This window comes from Salmo salar, chromosome 08 (genome assembly GCF_965601325.2).
Source record: "Salmo salar chromosome 08, fSalSal1, whole genome shotgun sequence".
In the NCBI taxonomy this organism is placed as follows: Eukaryota; Metazoa; Chordata; class Actinopteri; order Salmoniformes; family Salmonidae; genus Salmo; species Salmo salar.
The window spans coordinates 35,229,085-35,253,303 of NC_138298.1; the positions used below are offsets into that span (position 1 = coordinate 35,229,085).

The 24,219-nt window shown below is 40.9% G+C and overlaps 2 protein-coding genes across 6 annotated transcripts; one reads left to right on the forward strand and one right to left on the reverse strand.

Moving 5' to 3' along the window:
- Positions 1-1,445: 1,445 nt before the first annotated feature.
- On the reverse strand, positions 1,446-23,903 carry LOC106590758 (caspase-14). Of its 5 annotated transcripts, none has more exons than XM_045711264.2 (6): positions 23,808-23,903; positions 8,641-8,814; positions 8,297-8,522; positions 5,931-6,071; positions 4,184-4,296; positions 1,446-3,820 (listed from the first exon to the last, which is right to left on the reverse strand). In XM_045711264.2, exons 2-6 carry the CDS (start codon positions 8,794-8,796, stop codon positions 3,680-3,682), a joined length of 777 nt encoding a protein of 258 aa, XP_045567220.1. In that variant the 5' UTR covers positions 8,797-8,814; positions 23,808-23,903; the 3' UTR covers positions 1,446-3,679. The 5 variants fall into 5 exon arrangements, with proteins under 5 accessions (XP_045567220.1, XP_045567219.1, XP_045567221.1 ...); XM_045711263.2 differs by lacking the exon at positions 23,808-23,903 and adding an exon at positions 16,929-17,134; XM_045711265.2 differs by lacking the exon at positions 23,808-23,903 and adding an exon at positions 9,755-13,748 and having other exon boundaries at positions 1,446-2,049.
- LOC123731872 (caspase-14) lies at positions 13,748-16,578 on the forward strand. Its single transcript, XM_045711267.2, has 5 exons — positions 13,748-14,076; positions 14,478-14,694; positions 14,817-14,930; positions 15,035-15,147; positions 15,260-16,578. The coding sequence occupies exons 1-5, from the start codon at positions 13,921-13,923 to the stop codon at positions 15,437-15,439; spliced, it is 780 nt and encodes a 259-aa protein (XP_045567223.2). The 5' UTR covers positions 13,748-13,920; the 3' UTR covers positions 15,440-16,578.
- Positions 23,904-24,219: the final 316 nt, after the last annotated feature.

A 24,219-nucleotide genomic window follows, 5' to 3' on the forward strand; every position in this document is an offset into this window, starting at 1 on the left:
TCCCTTCTCTCCACTGGGATTCTCTGCCTCTAACCCTATTACAGGGGCTGAGTAACTGGTTTATTGGTGTTCTTCCATGCCGTCCCTAGGAGGGGTGCGTCACTTGAGTGGGTTGAGTCACTGACGTGATCTTCCTGTCCGGGTTGGCGCCCCCCCTTGGGTTGTGCCGTGGCGGAGATCTTTGTGGGCTATACTCGGCCTTGTCTCAGGATGGTAAGTTGGTGGTTGAAGATATTCATCTAGTGGTGTGGGGGCTGTGCTTTGGCAAAGTGGGTGGGGTTATATCCTGCCTGTTTGGCCCTGTCCGGGGGTATCGTCGGATGGGCCACAGTGTCTCCCGACCCCTCCTGTCTCAGCCTCCAGTATTTGTGCTGCAGTAGTTTGTGTCGGGGGGCTAGGGTCAGTCTGTTATATCTGGAGTATTTCTCCTGTCTTATCCGGTGTCCTGTGTGAATTTAAGTATGCTGTCTCTAATTTTCTTTCTTTCTTTTTCTCTCACTCTCTCTCTCTCTCTCGGAAGACCTGAGCCCTAGGACCATACCTCAGGACTACCTGGTCTGATGACTCCTTGCTGTCCCCAGTCCACCTGGCTGTGCTGCTGATATAGTTTATTATTATTTGACCCTGCTGGTCATCTATGAACATTTGAACATCTTGGCCATGTTCTGTTATAATCTCCACCCGGCACAGCCAGAAGAGGACTGGCCACCTCTCATGGCCTGGTTCCTCTCTAGGTTTCTTCCAAGGTTCTGGCCTTTCTAGGGAGTTTTTCCAAGCAACCGTGCTTCTACACCTGCATTGCTTGCTGTTTGGGGTTTTAGGCTGGGTTTCTGTACAGCACTTTGAGATATCAGCTGATGTAAGAAGGGCTTTATAAATACACTTGAATAGATTTTGATATGATTTAGAGGGCAGGAAGGAGCTGCTACTGTCCTCTAGTGGTGGGAGGTGTAGAGATTAGGAAGGAGCTGCTGCTGTCCTCTAGTGGTGGGAGGTGTAGAGAGCAGGAAGGAGCTGCTGCTGTCCTCTAGTGGTGGGAGGTGTAGAGAGCAGGAAGGATCTGCTTCTGTCCTCTATAGTGGTGGGAGGTGTAGAGATGAGGAAGGATCTGTCCTCTAGTGGTGGGAGGTGTAGAGAGCAGGAAGGATCTGTCCTCTAGTGGTGGGAGGTGTAGAGATGAGGAAGGATCTGCCCTCTAGTGGTGGGAGGTGTGCAGTGCAGGGTGATTGTTCCAATACAACTTAATGCAAAATCCACAGAACACACTTGAATGCTCTTCAACTAGTGATAGTTCATCTCTGTTTCTTAATGAAACTTCACCCTTACAGAAATATATGGAGAGAATATGTACCATTTCTTGGTGAGTCCTCTTTTAAAAAGATATTGAATTTGTTTTTGCTGAAGTACCAAAGTCTTAGACACAAAGGAAGACAAAATGGGAAAAATCATGTGAAAGGTTTTTATTTCTCTATAGTGTCGAGAAAAAAACATTCAAATAAAAATGTTCACCCAAAAAAAGGTATTAAATGGTTGCAACTTTACAGTTTAAGTCAGTGGTCACCAACTGGTTGATCTCCAAGGCATCACCAAACATTTCTGTAAAAAACCCAACGATAAAGCAGAGACAGTACAGTATGAAGACTAAAACTGCTTCTTCAATAGAAATCCACGATCGCACTTGTATGCGATGTAATGGCGACGTTGGCTAGCTGAGCTCATGCAGAGGAACACGTCATCGGGTCTAATGGCCGTCTGGCACTGAACTGAGCATGTGCAGACCGTTAATTCAAAGGCACTCCTTCGATATAAAGTTGTTTTTGACGAAAATTAAAAGGCTTCAGTTTGCCACTTTCACAAGATTCTAGTAATAACATGTTCAACTACTGAGGACATTGGTTCAAATCTAGAATGTTCCTTTAGATCAGGAGAAAATGTACAACTAAGGAAGACTTTTCACTTCTCTCATCGACTTCTCAAACCCCCCGGCCTGGTCTGTTTCACAAGTTTTCACGGAAGTGTCCCGATGTTGCACCTCTGGGTTTAGAAACTCTGTGGATAAAGCGTTATATTATATATTTGTTGTTTCACGCTGTTGGCGTTTAGGTGCACTTGATTCAGCAGCCCTAGCGCCGTGGAAGGCAAAGTGTTCCCATTTTGAACCATTTCATGTGTCTGAAGGTAACACTCCGCCTACCCGGCAGGCCCAGAGAGAAAATCAAGTGCACCTATAGGCCTACCACTGACCAATCACTGTGTCTGCACAGTTTCCTCGAGTCATAGACTATAGACCGAAACCTGGAACGCACAGCAACGTTTACACTGTGAGATTTAACAACGTTTAAAACCATGACTAGAGACAGACTCAATGAATACAGCAAAGAGCTGCTGTTTTTATGAGGAAGTTCATGTTTGCTGTTATTCACAACTGTCAACACTTTCATAAGCCAGAAAATGCACATTCTTCCTACTTCCACTGACGCTACAACCAGCACTGCAGCTGCTATAAAGGAGTATAGGAAAGTGTTCCCATAAACTTGCCTTGTTATTATTAGAGGCTTGTCTTTTTAATATGGAGGAATATTTCACTTTCTCTGGTCTCAGGAGTAACAACATGAATTGGTGCATGAGGCAGAAATAATGCAGTGCGTTCTTGAGCTTCACCATCAGCTGTGTCCCCTTTTCTACGGGGAGGGAGGGAGGGAGAGCAGAGAGACGGTGGGTCAGGAGAGAGGCAGCCTCTCCGCTCTTCCCTCCCTCTCCTCAGACTGACCATCAGCTGTGTCCCCTTTTCTACGGGGAGGGAGGGAGGGAGAGCAGAGAGACGGTGGGTCAGGAGAGAGGCAGCCTCTCCGCTCTTCCCTCCCTTCCCTCAGACTGACCATCAGCTGTGTCCCCTTTTCTACGGGGAGGGAGGGAGGGAGAGCAGAGAGACGGTGGGTCAGGAGAGAGGCAGCCTCTCCGCTCTTCCCTCCCTCTCCTCAGACTGACCATCAGCTGTGTCCCCTTTTCTAAGGGGAGGGAGGGAGAGCAGAGAGACGGTGGGTCAGGAGAGAGGCAGCCTCTCCGCTCTTCCCTCCCTCTCCTCAGACTGACCATCATATTATAGGCCATCAGTCCGGTAAAACAAAACAAAAAACGAATGATTATGCTCACTCAGCTGTGTCTCACATGTAATACAACACGTGTCGTTATTAACAGTGTCGTTATATACCTACACATGTTTCATATAATATTTCAAAATGGTCTGTGAAGAACAACATTGGCAGGGCAATTCCAAGCATAGCCAATATGCAGTGATAATGTATTGTGCCTTGCCTACTGCACAAACCCCAATGCTCCAGTACTGTCTTTCATTGGTTCATGTTAAACCTTAGGTTTTTTTTAAGTCATGTTAAAATAAAAATCTGAGTGGTAGATCTTGGCTTGCAGTTTTGACTCAAAGGTTGGTGACCACTGAAGAATCTGTACATTTATCTGACTACTGGTTTAAGAATTTCTTAAAATGTAAAAAACAAAATGGAGGAATAGAGGGATATTACAGTGGGAAGACCTTGTAGACATTATGGTTTCTGACTTTGAAAAAATAGAGCAAGGAAATAACATGTATAAGTAATGCTGAGAACAGAAAGCTCAAATAAATCTACTTCCTACCCTTCTGTTCAATTGTTTTAACAGCAGATTAATTTGGACTTCTCAAGTAAAGGGTTTTCCTGAGGGTGGATTCCATTGTCATAATTATTTTACGACGTTCCGTTCTTTGAGTCGGCTTCCCTTTATCGACTGTGACATCTACGGGTGTTGCCACCATCTTGGCGTTGGCCTGCGGGTTCACAAATTGAAGTACGATCACTATATACAGGCTGGAAATCATTTGTTGCCGGTTTTGGTTTTCCGAACTGGGTTTACGGAAGTGTCTTTGATTTGTATAATGTGTTCCAGATGGTTTTGGTGTTGTTTGTAAACATCTTGAAAACATCTTAAAATCTTAAATGTTGAGTTATGAAAGGAAAAACACATTTGTGAGGTATTTTTTGGTTATATTCTTCAAGAATCAAATGGGTAATATCAAGAATTGAAAGTACGATTGAACAGAATCCCAGATTATAGCTTTAACAATGATTCGAATGTTATACTTCACTCAGGAAAAGGTGCTAAAAAAAAGAACTAAGAATGAACACTGTACCTTCACAAACAAGTTGTAGACATGTTCTTCTGCTGCATCAGGTGAGGAAAACACTTGACTAATGTTGTTAATCATATGTGAACCAGAAGTGCTGTTCATCATGCCCACATAATCTATAAGAAGTGTATTATCTGTCAATGACCTGTCCTTGTGCAGAACTATTACAACACCTGTTTCACACACACACACACACACACACACACACACACACACACACACACACACACACACACACACACACACACACACACACACACACACACACACACACACACACACACACACACACACACACACACACACACACACACACACACACACACACACCCTTTGGAAAGTATTAACACCCCTTTACTTTTTCCACATTGTGTTACAGCCTCATCAATCTGCTCCCCATTGTTTTGGTAATTTATATATATATAAACTGAAATTTCACATTTACATAAGTATTCAGACCCTTTACTCAGTACTTTATTGAAGCACCTTTGGCAGCGATTACAGCATTGAGTCTTCTTGGGTATGATGCTACAAGCTTGGCACACGTGTATTTGGGGAGTTTCTCCCATTCTTCTCTGCAGATCCTCTCATGCTCTGTCAGGTTGTATGGGGAGCGTCGCTGCACAGCTATTTTCAGGACTCTCCAGAGATGTTTGATCGGGTTCAAGTCAGGCCTCTGGCTGGGCCACTCAAGGACATTCAGAGACTTGTCCCGAAGTCACCCCAGTGTTATCTTGGCTGTGTGCTTAGGGTCAATGTCCTGTTGGAAGGTGAACTTTCACCCCAGTCTGATGACCTGAGATCTCTGAAGCAGGTTTTCATTAAGGATCTCTCTCTGTACTTTGCTCCGTTCTTCTTTGCCTAGATCCTGACTAGTCTCCAAATCCCAGCCACTGAAAAACCACCATGCTTCACCATAGCGACGGTGCCAGGTTTCCTCCAGATTTGGCGCTTGACATTCAGGCCAAAGAGATCAACCTTGGTTTCAACAGACTAGAGAATCTTGTTTCTCATGGTCTGAGAGTCTTTCGGTGCCTTTTTGCAAACTCCAAGCGGGCTGTCATGTGCTGAGGAGTGGCATCCGTCTGGCCACTCTACCGTAAAGGCCTGATTGGTGGAGCGCTGTAGAGATGGTTGTCCTTCTGGAAGGTTCTCCCATCTCCACAGAGGAAACCTAGAGCTCTGTCAGAGAGACAATCTGGTTCTTGTTCACCTCCCTGACCAAGGCCCTTCTCCCCCGATTTCTCAGTTTGGCCGGGCGGCCAGCTCTAGGAAGAGTCTTGGTTGTTCCAAACTTCTTCCATTTAAGAATGATGGAGGCCACCGTGTTCTTGGGGACCTTCAATGCTGCAGAAATGTTTTGGTACCCTTCCCCAGATCTGTGCCTCGACACAATCCTGTCTCGGAGCTCTACGGACAATTCCTTCGACCTCATAGCTTGGTTTTTGCTCTGACATACACCGTCAACTGTGGGACCTTATAAAGACAGGTGTGTGCCTTTCCAAATCATGTCCAATCAATTGAATTGATCACAGGTGGACTCCAATCAAGTTGTAGAAACATCTCAAGGATGGTCAATGGAAACAGGATGCACCTGAGCTCAATTTCGAGTCTCATAGCAAAGGGTCTGAATACTTATGTAAATAAGGTATTTCCTGTTTATTTTTAATACATTTGCAAAAATGTATCAACTTGTTTTCACTTTGTCATTATGGGGTATTGTGTGTAGATTTCACACAAGTGCAGTTACCTGTCATGGCTGCATATGCAACCAGCATGTCATTGATGCACGGTGGCACCCGAGTGGACCGGTACTCTTGTGTGGCCAGGGCTTCCTTTGATAGTTTTTCATCAGCAGCAGAATCAAAGTGAACTCCAGGATCATGGTTACCTTAAACATAAACATGGCAAACAGACAGTCTCCATCAATCCTATAGTAAACGTAGGTGTAGTATCATGATTATAGATTGGGACCATTTAAGAGTTGACTGGGGGTCAGTCAGGTGGCTTTGTAAAAATGTCAGTATAATGTAGTTTACCATATCAATCAGGATGGTCTGAATGGCTTGTCACTTTTAAATTCATCCAGTAATTATAATATAATTCACATCGCTTTTTATCTCACATAGCAGATATTACTATGGTAATGTTTACATTGTTATCTCATCAGCATAACGTTTCTATCTATCTCACATAGCAGATATTACTATGGTAATGTTTACATTGTTATCTCATCAGCATAACGTCTCTTCCTCCTTTACTATTGTCAAGCGTGGGAAATGTCATTCACCTATTAACTTCATCCTATGAGCATGACACACCAAGGCAATTCCACCACGCTTGCTGATTAACCTATGGGCTCACTCGTGCAATAATCACTTCCCTTTCTGCCAACCAATGGGCATAAATATAGGGGAGTATTCATTTGTCTACTCAAACCTTAGGTCTCCTACTTGCTGGTTTGCAGCAGCAGTCTTCCAATGACCTTCCACCTCTGAGGAGCATTCCACTGAGGAGCATTCCACTGAGGAGCATTCCTCTGAGGAGCATTCCACTGAGGAGCATTCCACTGAGGAGCATTCCACTGAGGAGCATTCCACTGAGGAGCATTCCTCTGAGGAGCATTCCACTGAGGAGCATTCCACTGAGGAGCATTCCTCTGAGGAGCATTCCACTGAGGAGCATTCCTCTGAGGAGCATTCCACTGAAAGCCGTGAAAATACTGCCCCCTAGCCATAACAGGTTAAGCCTGTTCTTGATTAAACTACCCCTCATGGTAGAGATTTGCCTAAACATCACACTGTTACCATGGCTACTCCATGGATATCAGTCTGAAAGAAGTCTCTGTAAGAAGGTGCAATAGACTCAACGAGCCAGAATATTGAATAAAATGATACTTTACTGGTAGTACATGCTGTTGGTCCTTTTAGCTGTAGGAACTGGAGATGGGGTATCTGTTGACTCATTGCATGTGATGCACACTATGTAAACAATAGCCCAATGTAACCAAACGTAGTTGACCAAAGCATGTTTCCTAGCAATCAGCTGGAAGTTTTTTCCGTTCGTTCTGTGGTTCGGCCATATTGTTTAAGTGTTTTTTACGTGTGAATTGAATCAGTATTGAAAATACACTGAACAAAAATCTAAATGCAACATGTTGGTCCCAGGACCTCCACATCGTCAGTGGGCTAATGCTCACCTTCGATGTCCAATGACACACTGGAGAAGTGTTCTCTTCATGGATGAATCCCGGTATCAACTGTACCGGGCAGATGGCAGACAGCATGTATGGCGTTGTGTGGGGGAGCAGGTTTGCTGATGTCAACGTTGTGAACAGAGTGCCCCATGGTGGAGGTGGGGTTATGGTATGGGCCCCATGGTGGCGGTGGGGTTATGGTATGGGCCCCATGGTGGCGGTGGGGTTATGGTATGGGCAGGCATAAGCTACGGACAACGAACACAATTGCATTTTATCGATGCCAATTTGAAATCACAGAGATACCGTGTCGGGATCCTGAGGCCCATTGTCGTGTCATTCATCCACCACCATCACCTCATGTTTCAGCATGATTATGCACGGACCCATGTCGCAAGGATCTGTACACAATTCCTGGAAGCTGAAAATGTCCCAGTTCTTCCATGGGCTGCATATTCACCAGACATGTCACCCATTGAACATGTTTGGGATGCTCTGGATCGACGTGTACGACAGCATGTTTCAGGTGGTCACACCAGAAACTGACTGGTTTTCTGATCCACACCCCTACCTTTTTTTCAGGTATCTGTGACCAACAGATGCATATCTGTATTCCCAGTCGTGAAATTCATAGATTAGGGCCTAATTCATTAATTTCAATTGACTGATTTCCTTATATGAACTGTAACTCAATAAAGTCGTTGAAATTGTTGCATGTTACATTTATATTTTTGTTCAGTATAAAAATGTGAATACAAACTGATATATAACCCAGTGTACTGAAGGCCAGGTTGATCACACTTCCCTGTGGATATTATTTCACATTACCTCCGTTTGTTCCAACATTCTGACTTGTAATGGGACTGTTGGGGAATGCTGAGCCTACGTGTTAGAGACGAGGTAGGAAGGTGTAAACTTACTCCCCCTGCAGGCATCTATGATGAAGACCTTAGGTTTCCCCTTCATCTTGGGACACAGCTCGTCTCCAAACGGTTCGATTATATCTTTTACTGACAGCGTCTTTTTATCTGCACCTATGATGACATCCCGGTGTCCGTGAGACGAAGTCACCACAAACACACAGCTGATGTTTCCGCTGCTACTGTTGATGCTGTTTCTGAAGTTTATTACTGCCTGCTTCATTTCCTGAATGAGATGATAAACTGATCAATAAACTGATCGATCAATGAGATGATGTTACAAAAAAAGATACACATATTTACATAATCAATCAAATAGATAACAGATCTGTCCTTTGTCATACCTGAGCTGTTTTGTCCAGCACACTGTGATACTGGAAACCAAACCCCTCAAAAAACTTCTCCATTGTTTGACGGTCGACTTCAATACCACAACGGTGACTCTTCATCTTCTCCTCGTCCCTGACCATTAGCAATAAAGCGCTGCGTCGTCCACTCATGTCATAACTTGCTGGCCTCTGTTAAACAACAAAACCAACATTATGCCTCAGAAAACATGTGATTTTTTGATAAGGAATTGTACTTGCAGTGATGTGGGTTAGAGGTGCCAGGATTCCCTTCTATATGTAATTTCCCCATACTAAAGTTATGTGGCATAACACTTCAACTCTTCATTTACAACTGGCTGGGAAGTCCATTTTCAAATCTCAGTCAGGACTGTATAATAGTGAATTCATTGTCACATCTGCTCCTGCTACGCCCTCTGGTGTTCATACGGTGTCTTCTTGACCTGCAGTTACTCCCCTGTACACTCTCTCTCTCTCTCCCTCTCCCTCTCTGTGTGATTGTGTGGCTGGAGACAGGTGTGCTGGAGTCAGAGCAGATCCCTACCAGCTGCAACTCGTTCCATAATCAAGACCTCTACAAATACTCAGTCCTGCTACTTCCACTCTGCCAGATCGTAATCTCTGCTCAGTCAGTTCATGAGTCTAGCCATTTATGATTATTCAAGATCCTGTTACGCTGCCTGATGTTTATCCTCTCATTGCAGTTACCTCTCTGTCTCCTGTTCCACATCTCACCACCCAACTACCTTGCTCTGGATTTTACTCAGCACCACTACCTGGATTCCCCTCAGGACCTGTTTACCCTGTTCTACTCAGCTAACTCCAACCTCAGTCTCCACATGTTTTTTCTGCAACTCATCCGAACTTCTGCAGATCTGCACTCCATATCTCCCTGTGTAACAATAAATATTTTGGTTCCTTCATCCCTGTTTCCTCATCTGAGTCTGCTCTTGGGTTCCTGTGTCGCTCCGCTTAACATTAAGGACATTGACATTTTCCCTGTGGGAAGGTACTGATTAGTAATTGGAATAAAAAATAATGCACTATTGCTGTATGTAGTCAATAAGTTCAACTCACCATTTGCCTTATGTAGTCAATATAGTCAACTCACCATTTGCCTTTCCATGTTGTCTACAAGAGTGTTGTTTTCAAATGTTCAATCTCAATGTTTGTGTCCTTTCACCTACACCTGTGTCAGGAAAGTTGAGGTACTTTCCAAAGATTTCGTCAGCACCTTCCCCTGACATTAATTAACAGCAGTTAATCAGCTACTGTATAAAGTGTCTCTGCTGTAAACAAGTCACACCCTTTCAGTTTCAGTATGAGTGTTTGCAGTGGTGGAAAAAGTACCCAATTGTCATACTTGAGTAAAAGTAAAGATACATTAATAGAAAATGACTCAAGTAAAAGTGAAAGTCACCCAATAAAATATGACTTCAATAAAAGTATTTTGGTTTAAATTTACTTAAATATCAAAAGTAAATGTAATTGCTAAAATAATCTTTACTTTTACTTTTGATACTTAAGTTTAAGTCAAAACTGTAACTAGGCCACTCAGGAACATTTCAGTCTGGTCTTGGTAAGCAGCTCCAGTGTATATTTTGGCCATCATCTGAACTGGCCTTCTGCAATGACATTTACCATTACATCCCATTGAGAGAGTTCTTCTAAAGCATTCTGGGTTTGTTGTTAAACATATGAGTATCCCCCACATATTCATATGTACATTGCAAATGCAACAATAATCAAATGAGAAACAAACTTTTTGTCAATCTGGGATTGGTACATGCATTTTTTGACATTTAAAACAATAATTTTGATCCCATAGATGGTTAGTTGTTGCATCCATAACGATGAATGTGAGAGTGGTTATGTTTCTCCTGCCCAATCCCTTAGATGTTTACCATAACAAGTGGCCGGATGACCTATACTAATTCAAATTGCATTTTGTGTCTTGCCTTTTTTCACATTTAAACACAAGCGTTGTAAATGTTAATCAATGTTTAGGGAAAATATCTGCATTCATATTTCAAGTCATTACAAAAGTTCAGAGAGGGGATTGTGTGTAAGGTGTGACGCACTACCACTATGACACAACCAGTACTACTGTCTGCCACTTCAAAGACGTCTTCTGGTTCAGTTCACTATATAGCCTCAGAGGTGTTTTGAGACGTTGTTGACTCGGTTAACTTCTATGGGCTACGTGGGACGCTACCGTCCCACCTGCGGGACACACTATTCAACAGCCAGTGAAAAATCAGAGCGCCAAATTCAAAAACAACAAAATGTCATAATTCAAATTTCTCAAACATACGACTATTTTACACCATTTGAAAGATAAACATCTCCTTAATCCAACCACGTTGTCCGATTTCAAAAAGGCTTTACAGTGAAAGCATAAAGTTAGATTATGTTAGGACAGTACATAGACCAAAAATTACACACAGCCATTTTCAATGCAAGGACAGGCGTCACCAAAAGCAGAAAACCAGCTAAAATTATGCACTAACCTTTGACAATCTTCAGCAGATGACACTCCTAGGGCATTATGTTAGACAATTCATGCATTTTTTGTTCTATCAAGTTCATATTTATATCTAAAAAAAAACATTTTACATTGGCGCGTGACGTTCAGAAAATGTATTTCCCCCAAAACTGCCGGTGAATCAGCACCACAATTTACAAAAATACTCATTATAAATGTTGATAAAATATTAAACTGTTATTCAAAGAATTATAAATTAACATCTCCTGAATGCAACCGCATTGACAGATTTCAAAACAACTTCACGGGGAAAGCACACTTTGCAATAATCTGAGTACTGCGCTCAGAAAAGAAACATCAGGCAATACAGATACCCGCCATTTTGGAGTCATCTAAATGCATAAATAGCATTAGAAATATTCACTTACCTTTAATAATTAATAATAACACAGGTCCCTTCTCACGTGAACACGCGCAATGAACGCATGTGATTTTCTGAGTCACCTACTTCCCAGCCTTCTTGTTCGGTCTGTGTTTACCGCAAAAGCCTCAAACAACTTTCTAAAGACTGTTGACATCTAGTGCAAAATGAACCCTAACTCACTGTGTGTTAGAAAGGCAAGGACTTGAAAAAACTACAGGCACCAGATTTTCATTTCCTGGTTGTATTTTTCTCAGGTTTTTGCCTGCCATATGAGTTCTGTTATACTCAGACATCATTCAAACAGTTTTGGAAACTTTAGAGTGTTTTCTATCCAAATCTACTAATAATTTGCAAATATTTGACTCTGGGCCCGAGTATTAGGCCGTTTACGCTTTTCATCCAAAAGTGAAAATACTGCCCCCTAGCCCAAACAGGTTTTAAAAGAAGGAAAGACAAAAATACTAAAAAAAGAACAAAACAACTCATCCACAAAAGTGTCATTTCAAATGCCATGTTTGTGTCCTTTTGTCTACATCTGTCTGGAGTGGATACTTCAGCACCTCCCCCCTGACCGTTTCTCTAAACTCAGACTGTAAACAGTGGATACTTCAGGTACTTTCCCCAGACGGTGCTCAGCACCTCCCCCTGACCGTTTCTCTAAACTCAGACTGTAAACAGTGGATACTTCAGGTACTTTCCCCAGACGGTGCTCAGCACCTCCCCCCTGACCGTTTCTCTAAACTCAGACTGTAAACAGTGGATACTTCAGGTACTTTCCACAGACGGTGCTCAGCACCTCCCCCCTGACCGTTTCTCTAAACTCAGACTGTAAACAGTGGATACTTCAGGTACTTTCCACAGACGGTGCTCAGCACCTCCCCCTTGACCATTTCTCTAAACTCAGACTGTAAACAGTCATATGGAGTCCTTTTCTTTACCTTGTGTCTGTTGCAAACAACTCACTGCTGAGACTTCCAGTTTCAATATGAATGTTTGTTGTTATTTTTTGTCTTGAAGCCGTTATAATGTCACCATCTTTTTTTTCAAAAGCATGATAAGGGGGGAGTTGGTTGACATTTAGATTGTGGAACAGAGGAATAGTGCTGTTTTGGTAATAGATGTTGGATGAGAGGTGTTCTTTGAAAACAGTGTACTGGAACAAACAAACAGCACGTAACAACCTGGTCTCAAAGCATTTCGTATTATTCTGTATATAAATCCATGACACACCATTTAGTATATGTTATGTTTCGTATGGTATGTATTAATTTGTGGATGTCCATCACCCATTTTATGATATGTTACAAATTACAATTCATATTATATATTATGCATTTGCTAAATGTACATATGATATGTAACGAATTAGCTAGGTGGCTAATGTTAGCAAGACTAGAGGTTAGGGTTAAGGTTAGGAGTTAGGTTAAAGGGTTAGGGTTAAGGTTAGGAGTTAGGTTAAGGGGGAGGGGAAGGGTTAACTAAAAGGGTTAAGGATAGGGGAAGGGTTAGCTAACATGCTAAGTAGCTCCAAGGTAGCTAAAAAGTAGTAAGTAGTTAAAAAGTTGCTAATTAGTTAAAATGCTGAAGTTGTCCGTAATGCAATTTGAACGTTTGGGTTATACGCCCACCCATCCACCTCGACTTACCACGCTACTTTAGTTTTTTTACTTTAGGTAACCATCTGTCTTATGTTATCATACCAAACGTAAGCTATCATACAAATTTCAGTGTCAATGATTCACGTTTACTATGTTACGTCTAGTCTATGAGACCAGGCTGAATGTGAGCAATGCAAATGAATGAGAGCTGAAGTAGAAATAATAATACATGGGTAAGGGAGGGAAAAGCATTACAAAGAATGAACACAGCATGCATTCTATTGTTTTACTATAGACAATGTTTTTCTTCTTTTAAACTGTCTTGCTGCAATTTTGTATCTGTTAGTCCCCCATTGCTTTTTCCTTGAGTCCTCATAGATGTCCTGAGCAACACCGAGCTACAGAACACACACATAAACAAGTAGCTATTATAAAAGTAGACTTTATTCCAACAATGTAATGGCTTTTTGTGCCTGGTCTTGTTAACAGCATTGTAACAGTTAATTCATATTTTGGGGGAAAATACCAGCAGGAAAAGGCTATGTCGTCACAGTAAAAGAGGGGTGTGACATACTGCCACTATGACACGCCCACTAATATGCCTCTATGAAGTTTGATCTTGTTCTAGTTGTAGAATAACCGCTGAGCTGTTTTGAGATAGATCTTTTTGACTAGGTGTCGTTAGTGTGAAATAACTTTGGTTTTCAATCTCTTAAAGTCAACAGTCAACACAAGAGCCCTATTGTTTAGGCTGAGAGCCAGGCTGCAAAATGGACAGATATGATTTAAGTGGCAGACGTGCAGCCTTGATCCTGTGCGGTGGGGGAAGACCGGGCTCTGAGTATGACGTTGAAAGAATAAAGGATCTCTGCAAACAGAATAAGTTTCCTGAATTTAGTTATAGTGTTAAATGCAAAACCAAAGAGGTAAGTCACATGTATTCAAGTCAATGTTTTCTGTGAACAGGCAATCAATAACACTCTGATTGCAATAATTACTATTCAGAGAGTGGTGAACAATAACTAAGCTGACTTAAGTCGAATTTAAACTTAGTCTCCCATTGACATCTATGCATAGTAAGTGAACACTTAGGATTTGCCCAAAAATGTGGTATCATCTGATGTCTCCTACAACTCCAGTAAGCAGCAGCTAGTGGGTAAAAACATGCATCAGTTAGGTTAGCTAACTTGATTTGTTAGCAGTTTTGCAAACTACAAACAATTGCTAGTTAGAGCACAGACCAAACTCAAAGGTATGAAAGCTGTAAAGAGTATGAGAACCCCCCAGGTCTGGAATCTCATTCCCTGCTGTATTTGACCAATTGCAGGACGTAACTGATGCACTGAAGTCATTTCGAAACAAGCTGAGTGATGACGTCAGTTTCCTCGCAATGTTTATCATGGCCCATGGTGGACTTGGACACATTGAAGTCAATGACGAAGAGATTCTAGATCTAGAAGAGATCTACAAGATGTTTAACAACAGCCAGTGTCCAGCCCTCCGTGAGAAACCCAAGCTCTTCGTTGTGCAGGCCTGCAGGGGAGGTGTGTCTCTTTACATATCGCTGTTTGAAAGCTTGTGACCTTTTTTTCTTTTACATTGCTGGTTTTTACATGTTTATTGATAAATACACCGTTTTTTCTCTATTTTCTGCATTTCTCTTCAGTGAAGGGACGTCCTAAAGACCTTTACACAGACGGAGGTAGATCTTCAGGTGCCGTCTCAAAAAAGTTGCTTCCCACGGAGTCTGACTCCATGGAGGTGTATGCAGTACCTCCAGGTACATGTTTTCACATAACAGAGTAGTCTATAATCCTTAATGTTATAATGTAATGTCAGTCTTAGTTACCTTTTTTTCTGAAGGATCTCTTTTTTTAATCACAGGAAAACTTGCCATCAGACACCCGGACAGAGGATGCCCATTGTTTGAAGAGATGTATAACGTGTTTACAAAGGATTCAGTAGCTTCCCGTGACGTGTGTGAACTCTTCACAGAGGTCAGTATGGTTGGTGGAGAAACGTGCTCTTCATGTCATATGATGGATATCGGCCAAAATGTCTTTAAATGGGGTTCTGTGTTTTATTCATTTTCCCCATGATCTTTTTCAGGTGAACCAACGGCTGGGTCAGAGGAAGGACCGTAGAAAGGATGGATACGAACATGATTTCCAGCCAACATCCAGAGTCATCAAGACGACCCTACAGCCAGTAGATACAGATGATTCATCTGATGACATAGGGCGTTCTCTTCATATTGTGACCAATCTGACCAAAAAGTTGTATCTCTGATAGGGAGATGGGAGGAGGTACAGTAAGAGGAGGGGGGTGAGGGTTATAAGCACACTTTGAGTATAGTATATTTGGGTTCAAAGGGACATTCACTTTTAAATCGCAAGATTGATTTCAGTTTATGTTGATTTCTAGCCACTGATCAGGACATAGTACTAGTTTTAGCCACTGATCAGGACATAGTACTAGTTTTAGCCACTGATCAGGACATAGTACTAGTTTTAGCCACTAAGAGTGAAAATATTGACAATAATCAACCTGGGTTTTCCAAAAGCATCTTAAGTCCATGTTCATCTAACTGTGTTCATCTTAAGTCCATGTTCATCTAACTGTGTTCATCTTAAGTCCATGTTCATCTAACTGTGTTCATCTTAAGTCCATGTTCATCTAACTGTGTTCATCTTAAGTCCATGTTCATCTAACTGTGTTCATCTTAAGTCCATGTTCATCTAACTGTGTTCATCTTAAGTCCATGTTCATCTAACTGTGTTCACGTTGGCAGTTTGAAGTGACTAAAATCCTATTTTTCTGTTCTTTTTCTTGCTGTCTGAACAGCCAAAAAAGTACATGACATCAGATATTTCAACCACATACTAATTCATGGCCATGATTGAATAACATGTATGTGTAAATGTATTAATTCTCCTAACCTGCTACGTTAATTCTCATAACCTGCTATGTTAATTCTCATAACCTGGTTCGTTAATTCTCATAACCTGGTTCGTTAATTCTTCCAACCTGCTACGTTAATTCTTCCAACCTGCTACGTTAATTCTTCCAACCTGCTACGTTAATTCTTCCAACATGCTACGTTAATTCTTCCGTCCCTGCTACGTCAATTCTCCGAACCTGCTACGTTAATTCTTCCAACCTGCTACGTTAATTCTTCCAACCTGCTACGTTAATTCTTCCAACCTGCTACGTTAATTCTTCCAACCTGCTACGATAATTCTTCCAACCTGCTACGTTAATTCTTCCAACCTGCTACGTTAATTCTTCCAACCTGCTACGTAAATTCTTCCAACCTGCTACGTTAATTCTTCCAACCTGCTACGTTAATTCTCCTAACCTGCTATGTAAACAATAAACCGACTCGCGGTGCACCTGGCTACGGCCGGTCTAACCGTTGATCCACCCAATTATTTTGCAACGTCCACTTTCAGACACACTCCAAGTATGCAGTTAGGGTTATCCATATGAGCTCAAGCCTCTCTCTATGCTTATGCGCTAACGTTAGTTCGGAAGTACTGAAAGTATGCATAGTTTTCATACCATCTCTATATTTCCGAACTCAGTCAAATAGACTTCCTCAAAATAAGATGGTCGCTGTGGTGGAACGTTTATTTTGAATGGCGATTTTGCGCATTGTATCAAAATCCCATCAGGTAGCCCGATTTTAGTTGTGTCATTTAAACAAGATTATTTGGGAAATCGTTATTCTTGCACAGCATGTTAACGTTTAAAATTATATTATTGTTTGCATACTCACCGGGATCGGCTCGTAACACCAGCCACACTACATGATAAAGGCACACAAAAAAATGGACACTGACAGAAGTTTGTCGGAGCCTACGGCCGTCCTTTAATCCGCAAGCCCACACCGTCACACTGAACGAGCCAAGACAACAGGTGTTGTTCCGAACATCTCCGTCCTGACCGATTCTCCCCCCTTCGCGTTCTACATTGCTGCGACTCAGGGGCGAAAATCTGATATCAACTTTGGAGGGGACAATTACATTACATTTTCTCAAGAGCAATTCCTGAGGGGGACACCAAAAGTAGTGCTGTAACACATAGCCTACGTTTAATATGGTAAATGTATATTGAGGAACCAAAGAAATAAGGTGTTTGCTGTACTCCTAACTACCGGTACCCAAAACTACACAACTAATCACAACAGCAATACCATTGCCTTTAACAAATCTTAGTTCAGTCACCAGTTTAAGTTGAGAGTGGGGGTATCCATGGCATTGTCCAATTATGTTCCTATTTTACAAGTCAAAAAAATTGAGAACCTTTCATAATGTTGCCAAACAAAGACTCAACAAACTTACGTGAGACTCCCTGTCTCTGCCAGTCTGTCCCTGCATATCTGTCCCCAACTCTGCTGTCTGTGTGCCATCTGTTGCCTGCTCTGCCTAATGACATCATTGTGAAACATTTCCATTAGAATTTCATTTCTTTCTTATGAACATTTTATCAACTAGTCTTTGAGATATTAGGCTACTAGGGTTCTTACTTTGCGTTTTGGTGTACTGAAAAATACTCTGATGTCTGTCTTTTTTCTGCCATTTTTCTACCTGGTTGGCTACACACACACAGTATGTAGGTTATTTACAGTAGGAGATGGGCTTCTATCATCTTATCTTCTATCATTCTATATGGGCTTCGATCTAAAAGGTAGCTAGCAAATGTGAAACGGATTGCAGTGACAAGAGTTGACAGCTCTATGAGTTCACCATTTACACAACATATGCTGCAACCTTTTGTAATTTTAATCGTTTGTTTCATATTGGCTGGCTTCTAACAATAGCTGAATTTGCAAAGCTAGTGAGCACCAATTCAGTGGTGTTTGCTATAATCTTTGCTACCCGGGTTAACCTCTCTAGGGTAGGTGGCACCAAATCGTCCCACCTACGTAACAGCCAGTGGAATCCTGTGGCACGTTATTCAAATACCTTAGAAATGCTATTACTTCAATTTCTCAAACATATGACTATTTTACACCATTTTAAAGACAAGACTCTCGTTAATCTAACCACACTGTCCGATTTCAAAAAGGCTTTACAACGAAAGCAAAACATTAGATTACGTCAGCAGAGTATCCAGCCAGAAATAATCAGACACCCATTTTTCAAGCTAGCATATAATGTCACATAAACCCAAACCACAGCTAAATGTAGCACTAACCTTTGATGATCTTCATCAGATGACAACCCTAGGACATTATGTTATACAATACATGCATGTTTTGTTCAATCAAGTTCATATTTATATCAAAAACCAGCTTTTTACATTAGCATGTGACTAGCATGTGACTAGCATTCCCACCGAACACTGCCGGTGAATTTACTAAATTACTCACGATAAACGTTCACAAAAAGCATAACAATTATTTAAAGAATTATAGATACAGAACTCCTCTATGCACTCGATATGTCCGATTTTAAAATAGCTTTTCGGTGAAAGCACATTTTGCAATATTCTCAGTAGATAGCCCGGCATCACAGGGCTAGCTATTTAGACACCAAGCAAGTTTAGCACTCACCAAAGTCAGATTTACAATAAGAAAAATGTTATTACCTTTGCTGTCTTCGTCAGAATGCACTCCCAGGACTTCTACTTCAATAACAAATGTTGGTTTGGTCCCAAATAATCCATCGTTAGATCCAAATAGCGGCGTTTTGTTCGTGCGTTCAAGACACTATCCGAAAGGGTAAATAAGGGTGACGAGCATGGCGCAATTCGTGACAAGAAAATTCTAAATATTCCATTACCGTACTTCGAAGCATGTCAACCGCTGTTTAAAATCAATTTTTATGCAATTTTTCTCATAAAAAAGCGATAATATTCCGACCGGGAATCTGCGTTTAGGTAAACAGACAAAAGAAAATAAAGCATGGGGTCGACTCGGGCACGCGCCTAAGCCCATAGTACTCTGATCGGCCACTTGCCAAAAGCGATAATGTGTTTCAGCCAGAGGCTGCCTCGATATCGTTCAGCTTTTTCCCGGGCTCTGACAGCCTATGGGAGCCGTAGGAAGTGTCACGTTATAGCAAAGATCCTCAGTCTTCAATAAAAAGAGCCAAGATGAAACACAACTTGTCAGACAGGCCACATGGAATCTTCTCAGGTTTTGGCCTGCCATATGAGTTCTGTTATACTCACAGACACCATTCAAACAGTTTTAGAAACTTTAGGGTGTTTTCTATCCAAAGCCAATAATTATATGCATATTCTAGTTACTGGGCAGGAGTAGTAACCAGATTAAATCGGGTACGTTTTTTATCCGGCCGTGTCAATACTGCCCCCTAGCCCTAACAGGTTAAATAAAGGTGAAATAAAATATATAAATAAAAGTTCCCTTGCGACAATTTAGCTTTTGCAACGAGACCATTAAATATATTTAAAACAATGGTAGAAGAGAGTGTAGTTCTGTTCAGTTTATCGCTAACATTATCACAGGGACTTTGAAGCACTAACTTACATGCATGCTGATCTTGGAATAAATTGACGACAGCAAAGATTCCATATTTGACGACGCCACATAAATGGAATAGGTACTAGCTAGCTTAATAGTTAATATTTGCGCGCTAGCTCTGCATATTCAGCTAGTGTGTGCGCGCGATTGACTGGATTAACCTCACGTCAGTTACGTGCATTGAGTGCCTTTCAGACAGTAGATACGACCTCTACGTTACCTCGCAAGCTAAGGAACTGGCAGTGGATCAAACCATTGTGAGGCAATGGGTGGGGGGGGTCGCAATCTTTTGAAACTTAAAAACTAGCTATTAAGTGTCTATAATCAGCACAATTGCTTTCATTGCGTATTATTAATATTATTTAAATTACATAGTTATGTTTCAGTGATATATTGGGGGGGACAAATCATATTTTTCCCAGGATGGGGGGGTCGTGTCCCCCCCGTCCCCCCCGGGATTTCCGCCCCTGCTGCGACTTGCATGGTAGTTGAGATGTCTGCTCTTCCCTGCGTTGTCAGTTCAGCCTACATTTCAACGATTTTAGTAGCAGAAAGCATTTTTGTCTGCAGTTTCCGGTTTGGCTATTTGTTTCAAGTGTATGTGTCGGTTCTTACTTGTATACCGCCCGCCCGCCCGCACACGGGGGCACAGTATGCCGCTCTGGGTGGCTGCCCATGTCGCCCGTATCTAAATCCGCTACTGATTTCTATTAGTCTAGAAATACATCTCTTTGCCAAAACGTGTCATATACCCCATGTCTTATTCGACTAGTATTTTTGAAGGAGTAAGGATAATAATTCATTCATAGTTGTTCTGAAATGTTTATTGCTTGCCTACATTTTACTCCCTCCTCTATGTTTAATATAACACACATACATTCATTATTCATTTCGGTTGCTTATCCTGACGTGAAGTTAGTTCTATAGAAAGTATTTGACTCTGATGTGTGCCACAGAAAGTATTTAACTCTAGCCACAAAATTAAGGAAATTAGAAGGGGGGAAATACTTTTACATTGACACGAACCTAAAACCTTTCAGTCTCATACAAAACATAATGACAGTTTTCATTTTGATGTTGCTATCGAGAACCCAAGGCATTATTAACAAGTTATTCTGCCTTTTCCAAACGCTTCTCAGCTATAAGCGTTGCTTACCGGTGGCTGTTTTCTTGTTGTTTCTTCAGTAAAGGGTGGTGAAAACTATATATTTTTAAACAAATATATAAATCATTTTTCTTCAAACAGTTGGTCAAACTTCATCTCTGTCTATTGGTTGTTCCCAGATGTGTTTAACTTCAGACTCTTCTTTGCTATCGTGTCGTTCACACGTTAGTTTGTACATGCTGTCACCTACTGTGCCGTAACGTCTGGTCGATCATTTTACATTTTGAGGTACAAAAATAAATATTAAAAAATGCACCACCAACTAACATCTATATACTACTATTATATACCAACTAACATCTATATACAACTATTACAAACCACCAACTATATACCACTATTACATACCACCAACTATATACCACTATTACATACCACCATCTATATACCACTATTACATACCACCATCTATATACCACTATTACATACCACCAACTATATAACACTATTACATACCACCAACTATATACCACTATTACATACCACCAACTATATACCACTATTACACACCACCATCTATATACCACTATTACATACCACCATCTATATACCACTATTACACACCGCCATCTATATACCACTATTACATACCACCATCTATATACCACTATTACACACCGCCATCTATATACCACTATTACATACCACCATCTATATACCACTATTACATACCACAATCTATATACCACTATTACATACCACCAACTAACATCTATATACCACTATTACACACCACCAACTATATACCACTATTATATACCACCATCTATATACCACTATTACACACCACCAACTATATACCACTATTATATACCACCATCTATATACCACTATTACACACCACCACTATATACCACTATTACATACCACCAACTATATACCACTATTACACACCACCATCTATATACCACTATTACATACCACCATCTATATACCACTATTACATCACCACCATCTATATACCACTATTACATACCACCATCTATATACCACTATTACAACCACCACCTATATACCACTATTACATACCACCAACTATATACCACTATTACACACCACCATCTATATACCACTATTACATACCACCAACTATATACCACTATTACACACCACCAACTATATACCACTATTACATCACCACCATCTATATACCACTATTACATACCACCAACTAACATCTATATACCACTATTACATACCACCAACTATATACCACTATTACATACCACCAACTAACATCTATATACCACTATTACACACCACCAACTATATACCACTATTACATACCACCATCTATATACCACTATTACACACCACCATCTATATACCACTATTACATACCACCACACTATATACCACTATTACATACCACCACTATATACCACTATTACACACCACCATCTATATACCACTATTACACTACCACCATCTATATACCACTATTACACACCACCAACTATATACCACTATTACATACCACCACTATATACCACTATTACACACCACCATCTATATACCACTATTACATACCACCACTATATACCACTATTACATACCACCACTATATACCACTATTACATACCACCAACTATATACCACTATTACACACCACCATCTATATACCACTATTACACACCACCATCTATATACCACTATTACACACCACCATCTATATACCACTATTACATACCACCATCTATATACCACTATTACATACCACCATCTATATACCACTATTACATACCACCATCTATATACCACTATTACACACCACCATCTATATACCACTATTACATACCACCATCTATATACCACTATTACATACCACCATCTATATACCACTATTACATACCACCATCTATATACCACTATTACATACCACCATCTATATACCACTATTACACACCACCATCTATATACCACTATTACATACCACCATCTATATACCACTATTACATACCACCAACTAACATCTATATACCACTATTACATACCACCAACTATATACCACTATTACATACCACCATCTATATACCACTATTACACACCACCATCTATATACCACTATTACACACCACCATCTATATACCACTATTACATACCACCAACTATATACCACTATTACATACCACCATCTATATACCACTATTACATACCACCAACTATATACCACTATTACATACCACCAACTATATACCACTATTACATACCACCAACTATATACCACTATTAAATACCACCATCTATATACCACTATTACATACCACCAACTATATACCACTATTAAATACCACCATCTATATACCACTATTACACACCACCATCTATATACCACTATTACATACCACCATCTATATACCACTATTACACACCACCATTAACATCTATATACCACTATTACATACCACCAACTATATACCACTATTACATACCACCAACTATATACCACTATTACATACCACCATCTATATACCACTATTACATACCACCAACTATATACCACTATTACATACCACCAACTATATACCACTATTACATACCACCAACTATATACCACTATTAAATACCACCATCTATATACCACTATTACATACCACCAACTATATACCACTATTAAATACCACCATCTATATACCACTATTACACACCACCATGTAACATCTATAAACCATTATTACATACAACCAACTAACATCTATATACCACTTTTTAATACCACCAATCAATCCTCCAGCTATATACCAGTATTTGATAATAAAATCATCACTCCATTCCACTACTTTGACCCTAACTGATCCGACACCAGCCCGACGGCCTGGGAGGACGGGACTCCTGTGGGTCATGTTCTCCCCTGTCCCAGAGAAAGTTGTGCCCCTGCGGACAGTCATGGAGTGAAGACGTTGAAGTTTACCTCTGAGTCTGGTTGATTCGATTCAGAATAACATCCTAATTGAACACAAGTTGTAAGTATAGGATTGAACATTGGGTGTACAAGGTCTCACCGTTAAAGGCCCTGCAGCTTTTACTTTTTAAGATAAGGCCTCTGCAGAAGTTACGGCGTTCATACGTACTGCGCTTCCCCGTGCAGTACAGAGCTGTTGTCAAGGACGTTGTCAAGGAAGTGAGTTTGTGTTTATACAGGACCTCCCGCCCTCACCTACTATCAACCTCTGTGTTCACAGTAAACGCACACTGGAAGTTGCACAGAATTTTCACAATGTTCAAGTTTGCACTCAGCAGACCTGAAATTTACTCAGTGCTGAAAACATTTTAGGGAACATTGGCCATGGGTCACTATTAGATTTTTCTAGAAATGCAGGAAATTAGCTTTAGATGCCCCCAAAAAAGGGGAGGACCTCCGGACCCCCCCGCCAAGTTATGTCCCACCCACTTGTAAAACCAAAGCTGCGCCCC